General features: G+C 36.4%; 1 protein-coding gene across 3 annotated transcripts in view; it reads right to left on the bottom strand.

Moving 5' to 3' along the window:
* Positions 1-440: 440 nt before the first annotated feature.
* LOC107698992 (PHD finger protein 14-like) overlaps positions 441-14,203 on the bottom strand; it is a 97,962-nt gene continuing 84,199 nt past the window's right edge. For all 3 annotated transcript variants that reach the window (XM_016500126.1, XM_016500127.1, XM_016500130.1), the window contains one exon: positions 441-1,366. In XM_016500126.1, coding sequence (XP_016355612.1) covers positions 1,295-1,366 — 72 coding nt within the window. In that variant the 3' untranslated portion in view covers positions 441-1,294. The remainder of the gene's footprint in view (positions 1,367-14,203) is intronic.

Genomic DNA, 14,203 nt, shown 5'->3' with positions numbered 1-14,203 from the left:
TTAATTTAGACTTTTTTCTTGAAATTTAACAAGTTTTTTCTCGAAATTACTTTTTTCTCGAAATGTAAGGATTTAATTCTCAACATTGTATTTCAAAATTTTTCTTGAAATTTAACGAGTTTAATATCACATTATAATGACTTTAATCTCAAGATGTTTTATTTTTTATTATTGCTTGGCCCTAATCCTCTTCTGTAGATATCCTAAGCTTGATGATCAACATTAATCATCTCCTTTCACTGATCATTAAAAAAAAGTGCTATTTTGTACCCTATTTGTGGAAAGTGCACTTCAGTCTCTGAGAATGGTTCTTTCTTGAGATCTTGAGTGCCCTTTATCTTGATTGACATCTGAATAGTTATGGTACTGTTGCGTTTAGCATCAATAACAGAAATAATAATAATAAATTCACAAGTATTGTTTATTACGAAGGTCACATTTTTTAAAGTACCTAAATACAGACTTGTCTTGAACTCAAGCATTGAGGCAAATGAATTGTCCCACTAGTTTTACACTGAAATAATGTTTAAAACTGAGAATAGCCCCAAACATGAGCACAGACAACAACACTGTCAATGATAAAGGATGTTCTTGAATATACCGCATTTATAAAAATGAGATTTGTAAAAAATAATAAAATAGACTTTGCTCTTAGATCAGGAAGTAATGATTTATATAACACAAGCCACTGTCAGTTTTACTGTCAGGTCATATGCGTATAATGCATTGGTGTTTAAAAATATGAAATAAAAACAAAAGCAAATATTATAAAGCTGATAAACAAAGAGGGTGTTGGCGGGACAGGACGAACAGTGTGCAGTCTCTGTATATATATAAAAAAATATAATCAGAAACACTGCTTGAGGAATTTCTGGACACATGATACCATTATGATATTCACATCCATGAGTCATGGGATATGTCAATTAGTGTATGAAAAATAACTTTTAAAAAACAGGCTTTTTTCCTGGCTCTCATGCAGATCATGATCAGCTGCAGCATTCATTACGGTGGACTTGAACATACATCGAGTCTGTACAATTCCCTACATATCTGAAAAAAATATATAGAGATCACAGCATTGACAATTTTTTTAAGCTGGTAATTGTGGTCATTTAATAATTTTTCTGGTTAAAGGAGGAACATTTCAGTCTGTTGAAGCAGTGGCAGTTCACGTCTGTTGATTCAATTTGTGAAAATTATTTTGCATCCTGCTATTCAGCAGGAAATGAGGTGATGGCTCTGACTGTGTAGACAATACGATTACTTCACGTGAGGTAATGTTGAGAGTTTTTCAGTCTGGGATCTCCTGCTCAGTCCCTTCCTCTTTCACAGACTCATCCTCAACCTCTTGAGGTTCTTCCTCCTGAAAGATACAAAATTATCATATTAAGTGAAAAGAACATTTTATGCTAAAAAAATAGCTTCTTAAGAAGTTCATAAATGATTCAGCTTGAATAATCAGAAATTTGAATAATCAAAAAAAATGTATATAACACAATATTAACCATATTAACCATATGTATGGTATTATGGTATTAACTATGTTTAAGCAGTGTGTAGTTAAGTTAATGAAGTAGATATTTTAAACTGAAATAAAAATCTAGGGGAAAAAACGGATTGGCATCAGTATCAGCAAATGAAAAAGTGGGATCAAGCCATTCCTAATAATAATAATGTTCTTTTAGTTTGAATTACGCAAACAACAAAGTAAATGTCCACACCTCAAGTCATATCTTTTTTATCTGATTTTTTGCGCAAAAAAAAAAAAAAAACCTTGCAAGGCTGTGTCCTTTCTATTATTTTAACTGCATACATTTCCTTTATCTAATTTGGATGTATATTATAAGAAAATCACTAGCAAAGTTCCATGAACCAAGGTTTTAAACTATTTTGACATGTTACGCTTAACTCTGAATAATGGTAATTTAAATGCCTCTACGACAAAGAGCAAACGTCATGCCAGAGTCACTTACACAACCTACGAATTTAGAGGAGACGACAAACAGGAAATGATGGCCATCTCAGCTTTTAAGTGAGTCTGACAGATGCAATTATCCTCGCCTCTAAAGGTTAATAAACACATCTACGCAGCCATGTGTGATGGCAGAGCCCTGACCACACACTACGCTCAACACAGGTGAGAAGTGCGTGATGATTCATGGCTTTACTTACAGAAAGAATCAAGAGTACAAAACATTGACGACGTCTCATTAAACACATCTATTGTTCTTTAAAGCTCGTAATACATTTATAGGAACAAATCTTATAATAGTAATTACATAGTAATTATCTTGTAATTTATAATGAAAGGTGTTCTCAATATATAGAAAATTAATTTAGGCCAGTATAATTTTTCAGACAACTTTAAACTTTTAAAGTACCTATTGTCCTCTAAAGCTCTTAATACATTTATAGAAGCAAATGCAAGACAATCATAACTACATAGTAATAACCTATTAATTAAATAGTAATAGTTTTGTAATGAAGTATGTGCACAATATAAGGATATCAGGCCAGCTTCATTTCCAGACATACAAACATCAGTTTTGTGATACACGTCCAATATGTGGCTTCAAGAGCTGCCTCAGTAGTTAATCTGGGCAGACAGCTTTGCTTTATTCAGCAGTGTCGCTCCCATATGGGTCTTGTCTCTGTCTATGGATGACTTTTGATATGCAGCCTGGCCTTTATGAAAAATGAGTTACTTTTTTCCTGAACTCTGGGTACTTTGCCATTGCCGGCCCGTGCTGCGATATAAATCTCACGGTGGGACGATACCTCATGAACCTTGCTGCCGGATCGGCCGGTGCCATCCACCAAATCTCTCTGACAAGCCTGCCAATTTTCCAATTACTTCTGGTGCCATACATTATCATCAGGCCAGTCAGCACTTAAAAGGGATACAAGAGGGGAGGGCGGTCCGGTGCATGCTAACAATCTCATGGAGTGCCTCGATTGAGCTTTTCCACACTCCCATGGACACACATGGACACACACACTTACTCGTTGACCCACACGTCATGGCTCATTTGTGATTTAGTGTTTATCCTGGGGCAGGGTGAAATCAGGGCTCTTGGATACTTCTTGGTTGCTTGTTCTTGAGACACCAGCTACACAGGGAGCACACCAGTAAACAAACGAAAAAAAGAAAGAAAAAAACTACCATTTAAAAGTTTGAGGTTGATGAGACTTTTTGTTTTTAAAAGAAATCTCTTATGCTCAGCAAGGCTGCATTTATTTGATCAGGGGGCTGTTTCATAAAACAAGTTTACCAAATAAGCCAGGCTTATTTCAGTTAGTCTGACTTATTTTGAACCAAATCAAGTGACAATAAGTCAGACTAACTGAAATAAACCTGGCTTATTTGGTAAACTTGTTTTATAAAACAGCCCCCAGAAATACAGTAAAAACAGTAATATCGAGAAATATTATTACAACTTAAAATAACTGTTTTCTATTTTAAAATGAATTTTCAGCAGCCATTTCTCCAGTCTTCAGTGTCACATGATCCGTCAGAAATCATTCTAATATGCTGATTCCTTACTGAATAAATGTATTAATTTATTTTTCTTCGTATCTTACCCCAAACATTTGAACAGTCGTGTATATATTACATCGATTTATATAATATACATCATTACTGCAATGATAATAGTCAAGAGTTAAGACCTTAAGCAATGTTTTTCAGTTGCACTTGCTGATTCCAATGTTATTTTGACCAACACACTCAACTTGAGAACATTTACACTGGATTCAGCACTCAATTTTGAGTATATTTTATGTCATAATGTAGCCAAGTCTGTAAGAGTTTTAAGATCAAATGCAAACATTTATTTAGTATCAATGTGTTTGAACAGAACTGCAAAAATTGTATAAAGACAATTCCATAAAAAAATATATTTCTAAATGTTATTTTATGTCATGGTTTTAGATGCTGGTCTGATAAAGTACTTCCACAAATCTGCAAAAGGGCCCGATGAGGAGTCTTACGGCACCATGATTTTTCATAACTGCCAAAACAAAACATTAATATAAATCAAGCATAATTATGTTGCTCACAACTTGGAGGGATAGTTTACCCAAAAATGAAAATTCTGTCATTGACTAACTCAAGTTGTTCCAAAATTTAAACCATTTTGTTAAAAACACTTTTTAAAATGCCTTCTTTTGTGTTCAGCAGAAGAAAGTCAGTCATACAGGTTTGGAACTACATGAGGCTGAGTAAATGATGACAGAATTGTCATTTTTGGGTGGACTAGCCCTTTCAGCTTAAACAGAGACAGTATGCTTAACACTGAAAAAAGGAGGGAACATTATCAGTACTAGGTGGTACTTCCTGTTCTGATTTAAAGTATATGAAAAGTTTGAGAAGCACAGCTATATGGTATAAAAGAACAAAACTCACACACTTCATCCATGCCCAACCAGATGAAACACTTTGCTGAAAAATGCGATATGTCAAAATAAAAAATAAAAAAATCCAAAATATGAAGATCTTCACTCTATAAATCTTCTTCTTTTAAAACAGGGCGCTCATTTTGCTGACAGTGTGACATTTGCTTTGTGAGGCAGAGACATGGTGGAGACGCTGGCCCACTGCGGGCCCGATCACACTGACAGGCAGTGGCTTTGTGGGATATCTCCATCACTCTCCTCCAGGGAAAGCTGGAGCCTTCATTCTGCCATTCACTCTCCATGCAGCAGCCAGCCCTCTGGCTACTGCTTATACATGTATGATAATGAAATGCCACATTCTTCATTCTAATTGCATTTTTAGATTGTAAAAGGGCAGAAAAAAAAAAAATCTCATGTGAAATAGCGAGTGAGCGAGCGAAATGTGCAGCAGCGTAAGGGAGAGTTTAAGCGAGCAAAGATGGAAGAAAAGTGAGAGCGTGGTCTGGACCCTAGGTGGCAACAAAGGCCTGTGGCGTGTTAATGCATCTGAGTCAGAGACCCCTGCTGCCTTACAGCGACACAATCAAACCCCCTTCCTTTTTTTTCTTCCCACCACCCACACTACACGCAGCAAACTTCATAAAATGGGATTAAAATAAAGCTGTGCTGAAAAAATAATTAAAAATTGTGTTAATGCATCTGAGTCAGAGACCCCTGCTGCCTTACAGCGACACAATCAAACCCCCTTCCTTTTTTTTCTTCCCACCACCCACACTACACGCAGCAAACTTCATAAAGTGGGATTAAAATAAAGCTGTGCTGAAAAAATAATTAAAAATGTACAACACTGCTTTTACTTTAATAAGCTTTAGCATCCTTTATCAAGCTGGCAAAGTCCTCAAAGAATTAGCGGGCTAATTAGTATGACTTATTTCTTTACCACGCTTTCTGCTTTCTTTGTATTTATTTGTGCATGTGTGTTATATGCGGCTTTTATGTGGTGTAAACGAAAGAAGCAGCTTTCCGGCCTCCCCCCGTTTGATAGGTGCCGGCGTGCGTCTGCAATCCCGCACACTCCGCAGAAGACAGATTGATGTCCGACAACGATGATGAAAACACCCAGCATGTAAGAAAGCAGGAGAGGCATCTAGAGAAAATGAAGCACTGTGGCTCAAACCAATGGGTGTCTTCAGGCAGACGTGAGAGAGAGAAAGCGAGAGCGCTATCAGGCCCCAGGATTATTCATGACCCCTCCAAACCATCTCTCTTCATAGAGATGGTGGAAAAATATTTACCAGTCAGTGTAATTTGATAAAGCTATACTCAGCCAGGGAAGGCTAGTCTTGCGTAGCCAGATTTTTAACTAAACAGCATAAGTTTTGGTCCACACCGCATCTTATTCTAGCCAAGAACTGCCTACTTAAACAGGAAAAGACCATCTGACTGGAAGTTACCAACCAATTTTTTTTTTTTTTTCAAGCCGTTTATTTGGCATGTTTATCTGAAATATATTACACAATATTAATAGTTTGACACGACATGTACAGAATGTAGAAAATGTGTATAGACTGTCCAAAAATAATAAATATAGACCTACATTTCACCTACAGGACATACAAAATAAAGAGGTTCATACAGATTAGCTAATTGATTATCTAATAAAACTGTTATTAAGTGCCTCAAATAAAAATAATTGAATATTTTTTAAAAGGTTTAATGGCACTAACCTGGCAAACTCCAAAAGCAGAGTCCCCAAATCAGCCAATTAGATTACAGCTTTCCAGTATGACCAATACGGATATACAGAACCTTCTGAATCGAAGTCAGTAAGATTTATTTATTTTTTTTTAAAGAAATTAATTTTTAATCAGCAAGGAAATATTAAATTGATCAAAAGTGAAAGTAACTGGTGATGTTACAAAAGATTTATATTTCAAATAGAAGTTCTTTTGAACTTTCTAGTCTTTCATATCCTTAAAAAATGTAGCACGGTTTCCACAAAAATATTAAGCAGCACAACTGTTTTCAACATCGATAATAAAATCAGCATTTTAATTTCTGAAGGATCATGTGACATAAGAGTAATGCCTGCTGAAAATTCAACTAAAATACATTTTAAAATATACATTTACAATTGTAATATTATTTTACAGTATTACTGTTTTACTGTATTTTGATACAAATGTTTTGTTGAGCATAGGAGATGTTTTCTTTAAAAACATATTAAGTTTTGGAAGATTCTGTTTATGTCTGTTTTCATGAAAATCTTACATGTCTGGGTTTATACAACTAGTTGACACAAGTAAATAAATCTACATGAGTAAACAAATTCAGTATGAGCACATACTCAAGGACGTGTGTGTGTTTCAGCATAGTAGGCATGACACAATTGCATTCAGTCATAAACACTCGCTTCATTAGGCAGCTGAAGCTGTGCGTTACGCGCTACATTGAGCCACCTCTGGCCCTATCGCCTTTTTCACTCACACACCCACTCCCAGCAAAACCCAATCACCAGAACGCACAATTAAATTTCATGACTATGCATATTTGCGCTTCCCATTTTCATTTATTACAAAGGGCATTCATTAATCTACCTTTTTTCCTAGAGAATTTATTTTCATTTTAGTGAGGTGTGACAGATACTGAAGTGAACTTACCAAGAGATGGCTAATTAAATCAGCAGTAAAATGCACAAGCCAGAGATTCCCCCCCCCCTTCTTTTTTTAACTTGTATCTGATAAGAGCCAATGCTGCTAGGAAGAGGTGTGGTATACGGAAAAGAGGAGCTACTTTCTCTCCATTTCCAATTTCAGGTGAAATATTAAATCACAAATAAATGTAAGTGCTCAAACTCTGCGAGAAAATTGGTTACATGGCTACATGCATGGATGGAGGCTTTCAGCAAATGAATGGATAGCGAACTAAAAGCTAAACAACATCCACCATAAAAGCAGAAGCAACAAACAGCACGCTAATAAAGTAGCAACTAAAACACGCACTCACAGGTGAAAATAGATTAGGTGCAATTGCAGAGTGGCAAACACCTACACCAACTTGTGCCAATCGACTGACAAAGTCCTTGCTGGTAAAAAGAAAGTCTTTAAAAAAATGCAATCATTTAGTTACAGCATTTATGTATATGCAAAAATAATATATATATATATATATATATATATATATAAATTGAATATATACACAAATGATATACATAAAATAAAAATGTATACATTTGCTTTACAGCGATTACAAATGTTAGAAATAACATGAAAGTGAGTGGTAAATGATAGCAGAATTTTCATTTTTTTTTAAGGAACTATCCCTTTAAGAAAAGAATGGAGACCTCAAGACTGACTATGTGTGTGTGGCCTTTCTGTTATGAACAGTATGCAGTCTGCTGATCCCCATTAATGTGATTTATAGCATCACACAGTGACACTCCTCTAAGGCTGCATTTGTTAAACAAAGCGCCAGTCGGTACGTGTGCATATGGAGTGTGAGAGAATCAATGTTTGAACAGATCTGTTAGTGTGTGTGCAGGTGTGGAGACATCCCTATAGTTGTTACAGAGTTTTACTGTGTCAGCAGATACTGGGGGGGATGTCCCATCAAATACAGCCAAATTAAATAAGGCAGTGCATATGCACTCATGGTCTAGGACTCAATGCACAATTCTGAGAAGCACATAGGTCCAAGGGTTGTACGGTCTTGTCATGTTCAATGTCACCTTTAAGAAGTGTGATAAGGCAATTCCTGGTCCTTTATTAATAATGCATGTGAAGGGGAGAACCGCCTCCTCTTTCCTACCCTCCTGTTGTTGTCTGGTGTGTTGAGAAATGCTACTTCACGTGTCACCTTATTTAAATGAACCAGGAAAGCAGTCGCACCTTGTGATGTTATTTTATGTCTTGTAGCTAATTATGATTAACTAAAATTAAAGACAGAAAAGGCTGTACCTATGATAAATTATAACCTGGAGTTATGGATATTAAACCTGGTCTCTCACTCTGAACTAATTAGTGGCACCAAACTGAATAGCAAAAATAAAGACTGCTACCAAACAGGTTTGCCAAATTCTCCCAATCATGCACTGTTTGACCTAATTACGTAACAAAAATAAATCTGAATGAATCTCTGGTTTCAAATAAACCGACTCTGTCTTTATGCGCAAGTCAATGAATCAATCACAGTTTGAATGAATTCAAATAATTTCAGTTTGAATTAATCTGATTTAAAACATTGTTTGAGTGAATGATTCAGTGATGCATTTGTAATGGCAGTCACTTGTTTTGTTTCTGATTGAATCAGTGTTTTTAAACCAATTAATTTAGTGAATGATTCAAGAACTCACTTATAAAGACAGTAATTTACAGTATATAATTCCTAAATGAATCTAGGTTTTTGAACGAATAGATTCAGTGAATTTAAGGACTTACTCATAAAGACAGTAACTTGTTTTGTTAATGAACAAATCAGTGTGATTGCACAAGTCAAATCCATTCAGTGAATGATTCAAGGACTAACTTATAAAGACTGTCATCTGTTTTATTCCTAAATGAATCAGTGTTTTAATGAAGTGGTTGGATGAATTATTGAATGATTCACTTATTGTCACCTACTGGAAAGCCACTCGTCCAATTAAATTCAAGGATCAGAAATGCATAATTTTAACTAATGTATCAAGGGCTATTATACTCATCTGTCTGGAAGCAACTTTTCTCACAAAAGAAGTACACTGAAAGGGGTTGTTCACACACAAATGGAAATTCTGTCTGTTGGTGGTCCCCTATGGCTTCCATAGTTTGGGAGAAAAATACTATGGAAGTCAATGAGGACCATAAACTGTTTGGTTACCCACATGCTTCAAAATATCATCTTTTGTGTTTAACAGAAGAAAGAAACTCATATAGGTTTGGAACAACTTGAAGGTGAGTAAATGATGACAGAATGCTAATTGTTGGGTGAACTATCCCTTTAACGCCAACATATCATTAGTTGTGTTGTGACACCCTTTTAAAATGAACAGTATACTGAGATCTCAGAGCATAAAAGTTCAGCAAAAATGTCCAATGAACTAGGCTGCAAAGTGCACTGATGAGCACTGGAACGGATTTTAAAAGGTTCATGGTTTCAGTGGTAAATTGGGCCATTTTACCAAATCATAAAGCCTCTACATCACTGAAGGGTTTTACAGGTCCACCCTGGTTGTGTCGTAGAGGCATTGTGAGTTAATAAAACCCATTAAGTGCTAAGAAAGTGACCAACGGGACAGCTAAAATTTGCCATGCCATCTCCAGGGTCCTGTTTACTCTGTAAATTGGCCCCTGAGAGGACATGAGGCATCCAGCTTGCCTAGTTAAGGTGATGGACGTGACTCCAGTGCATTGATTTTCCCTACGTCTCAACACTCTTCATCCAACTCACCAGCAATGCAGGGGTGCAAGGTACCCACTTTCAGGATCATGCTACCTTTTCTTGAAAAGCTAACCTTTGGTCCAGACTGCATCTTTGACTGCACAGCTACAATAATTCACCCTATTTATGTCTGACCTCTCAGAGCCCCACTGAACACTTATTTAACTGGCCTTAAGAACAGTGTAAGAAGGTAAACTGAAGGAGACCTGCTACAAACTGTTCAACCAGTAGAAATGCAATTGCTTATATTAAGCTAGTGATGTTGTCCTTGATCTTGTCAGGTGACAATCAAATATTTGATAAGTAATGGTCTTTAATTTCCCTTACTAATTTCATTCAATGGTAAAGCTGGCTGAGTGTGGGACTTCATTAAGTTAATTAGCCTAACTTAATTAGACTGTTTAGCAGGTCAGTCTGTCGAGACACTGACTGACAACTGCTCTTGGAAGATAATCATCCCAAGAACCTGAACCTGACATCACATCAGATATTAAAGCTAATTGTTGCACTACTAGTGTTACTAAATGGAACTGCAAAAATAAAGAGTTTTCAAACAGGTTTCTCAAATACTTTGCTTGTCATCCATTGGCCAGCAAACATAGTCCCGCCTCCTAACCCACACTATTGGCTGAGTCAGTGGTGCTGCATCAGGCTGGTCAAAATGCTCAAAACAAATGACGGATTTTTAAAAAGGACTCAACCAACACTGTAAGAAAAACATGGAAACATTGTATGTGCATATTAGCACCTTAGAGTAGTACTATGTACAAGATACTATGAACCTTTTAGGGGTAAATAAGATACAAGCTGTTGTACCCCAATAGGTAAAATTTTTGCACATTTTTTTTCTAAGAAGGCCTACTAATAGTTTACTTAAAATTTTCTGTCTAGTAAGTGGCAAAAAGTTTTTTTTTTTGTAAAAGTATTTACAATCAATCAGTCAATACAAATTAAAATAAAATACATGAATCAATTAAGTTACATCACCATTTTTTCCCTTTTGGTTTAGTTCAATCATTCTTTGTGCGAAAACATCATTTATTCATGTAAATTTAATGGAATAAATCTATTTTAATTGACTCAATTAAACAGTCATTAAGATTTTACGTGTGACTCTGACATGATTCATTTCTTAATGATTTTTTTTTTACTCACTAAGCAAAGCAAAATTCAACGCACTATTTATGTACACATACTTGCAAGCAAACACTTAATTTTTTACAACGATGGTAACCCAATAACATGGAAATGGTTCTAAATCTAAATCTAAAAAAAAAAAAAAAAAAAAAACTGGAAATCAGAACCATCAAGTCTCCCTGTTCTCATCTTGCTCAAAAACACATAAAATACACTTGATTCCAACATTTACTTTCCTCATCAAGTTTCTTCAAAAAGTCCAAACCACAATGGATTAAGTTAACTTTAACTTATAAGCGGAATGGATGCAAAAGATAAAGCTGTGAGAACATTTTAAATAACTAAAGCAGCAAAAAATAAATTAAAGAAGAAAATATTATTTGTATCCTTGCATAAAATGTCTCCTAGATAAATGAGAAAAGTCTTAGTAAATTAAAATAGTTCAGTTTAAACCTCAGGGTCAAGAAGTAGCATACTTCGACTCTACTTGTTGTCCAATCAGCCTGCTAGCCCACAAATGCATTTCTGTAAATGTTGTAATTGCTGCAGTAAGAGGCTTTTGACCCCGAGTCTAGATAGTGACTAAATCAACAATCCACAAAAGCTGTCCATTAGGCATTCCTGCATGAGCCGTGTGCGCCTCATGGCATTTCAAACACACCACAGATCTGCTGAAACGTTTTATCACGAGAGTGAGCCGCGGTGACACGTAGGTGTAAATAAAGCTCAAACAAGCCCCTCTCCACCACCTAACGGGCTCTCGAACTAAAGGCCATCCGTATATTGTGGCAGGACTGTCATTTTATTACCCAGATCAATTCGGAAGGGCTCTGAAGTGACAGTAGAGGGATGTGGCCTTCGTTGGCCGGGGGGTTATCTGACGTGTGCAGACAGGGAAATACACAGCCTTTGTAATTAACTCAACTCTTACTAATAAAGCTTTTATTGCCGGGCCACGTATGAACTGATAACAGCATCGGCTCTGTTCGCCTGTGTGCTCGTAAACTAATGAAACTGAGCTTTTTCTTACAATCGTTTTTTGCAAGGGAGGAAAAGGCAAACACAATTAAGTGATTTAATAACACAAATGTCTCGACGCAACAAATCATCCACCGAGAAACAACTTAAACAACATTTTTTATTAAACAAGACCTTGGAGGCAAAAACCCATTTATGGTGACCTTTAAAAAAGGCAATGAGTGAGAGAAACGCACTGAGAGACAGATAACCACACAGCAAGCTCAAGACTGTCTCGTACCCTCCAATCAACGTGCAACACCCATGGATTGGTCCCTATGAATAAGAGTTCAGGGTCTACAGTGGGAGTGGGCCTGTCAACGGGCCCTGTGTTTTGATCGAGAGGCTGAAAAAGAAGATGGCTCCACGAGGTGTGAACCTCTCGACTCTCGCTAATGCTCCCCACTCACATCTAGGAGTCAAGGCTGGAAGGGATAACAAATCGCCTCTTCAGTTCCACACTTCTGAACCGCTACTTCTTCATTTCTCTGCGGCAAAACCAAAGCACCGTTCCCCCTTTAATGTCGACCCCCACAATCTTTCCAAGGAGGAGAATTACAGATGAAGCTGGCTGCATTTTAAGATGGCATTTTAAAAAACATTTGGACCTACCGCAGGCAAAGAGGTTCACAGCGGCAGATTATAGAACTTAAAGTACTTGAACGCAGTGCTCATCTCTGGAGTGCTCTTTGATTCTCATAATGGAATCAATTATGTTTCAAATGGCAGCCACAGCCAAAAGACTTCTACACTTTACCTTGACTTTCTCTTGCAAGGGTCAGATGTGTCTACATTTACAGTAGACGATTATTCAACCAAAACACCACCTTGGAATCCATCTGCATTCTGAATGGTTTTTAGATATTGAGCTTCAAGGTTTTTGAAAAAACGGGGATTTTCGGAACAGGTCAAATGCAGAGAGAACCTTCTAATTAAAAAAAAAAAAAAATCCACTTGGAATTATAAGGATCTATCTTGCAAAACATTAATTGAAGCAATAATTCTCAAGAAACACAAACAGTTTACTTATAATTTGTTTTAAAACATTAAATTAGTGTTGTAACAATGTGTCGACATGTATGAGAAAGATAAATTTAACGCTTTCTATGACATTTATTTCATATTTTAGGACGAATATTTATTTTTCTTGTTCAAGTTAAGCATAAAAGCAGTACTAAATATTTTGTCCAGTGCAGATGTTAATTATAGTTAGGAATATGGTGGGTAATTAAACACCACTGTGACGAGTGGGGCGGGGCCGAGAGCCGTGGGAATGGAGCGAGGCCGCTGGAGTAAATGATAATGAGCGACACCTGCGCCACTCACCGGTCTCCAGTTCCATGGAGAAGCTCCGGAAGGATAAAAGGAGGAGTGATGACAGTGCAAGACAAGAGAAGACCAGGCCTGGATTTTATGTCGTTGTTTTATGCGGTAGTCGTCTGTGAGGGGCTGCCGCTTTTACTTTCATTTCGTGTTTATTTATTTTTTAAAGTTTTATGTTTAAATGTTTGCCGGTTCCCGCCACCTCCTTCCCGAACTACGAATGTCGTACAACCACATTGCAGGAACAGTTTAAGCAGCTACTGTAATACATCTGACCAGGACTTTATTCCACTGGAAGTGGGACAGGTAAAATGGCTTTCTCTCTAGAGGTCAAGATAACCTGCTAACGTTTATTGTTGTAATTAATGCCCCATCAATTAAATTGTTGACTATTTGACATTTAAGGCTTAATATTGTACAATTTAAGACATTTTAATACTTTAAACTTCAAGAAAACAGACAATGCTTCAGCAAAGTTGTTTCATAAATTTGAACTCTTAAATGCATGAATGTTTCGCCAATTATTACATATTCAGGTCTTTAGCGACCCGGACCTATATATATATATATATATAACACGGATGGATCTCTAACTGCTGCAATAGCGTAAAAATCTCCTGATATTTTAATAATAATTTCAAATAAATAAAATAAAGCCTATTTTGTTACCTTTTTAAACTTGGAAGGGTTTAATTTGAGCAGATGATTTTACCATTACTGTCATCATCAGAGCACACTTCCCTAGCACATTCAGCATCTGGATATTCGCGATATAACCATATTAACCATATTCTCAAAATATAATTTTCAACGTCTTCAAAAACAACATTTTGATCGCTATTCACCACATCCATCATCAAAAGACAGTGACACGTATATTTAATTGCGTACAGTAATTGCTCTGCAGTAAAGC

Source organism: Sinocyclocheilus anshuiensis, unplaced genomic scaffold (genome assembly GCF_001515605.1).
Source record: "Sinocyclocheilus anshuiensis isolate Anshui unplaced genomic scaffold, SAMN03320099.WGS_v1.1 scaffold74, whole genome shotgun sequence".
NCBI classification, from domain to species: Eukaryota; Metazoa; Chordata; class Actinopteri; order Cypriniformes; family Cyprinidae; genus Sinocyclocheilus; species Sinocyclocheilus anshuiensis.
This window is presented reverse-complemented; position numbering and strand designations above follow the sequence as displayed.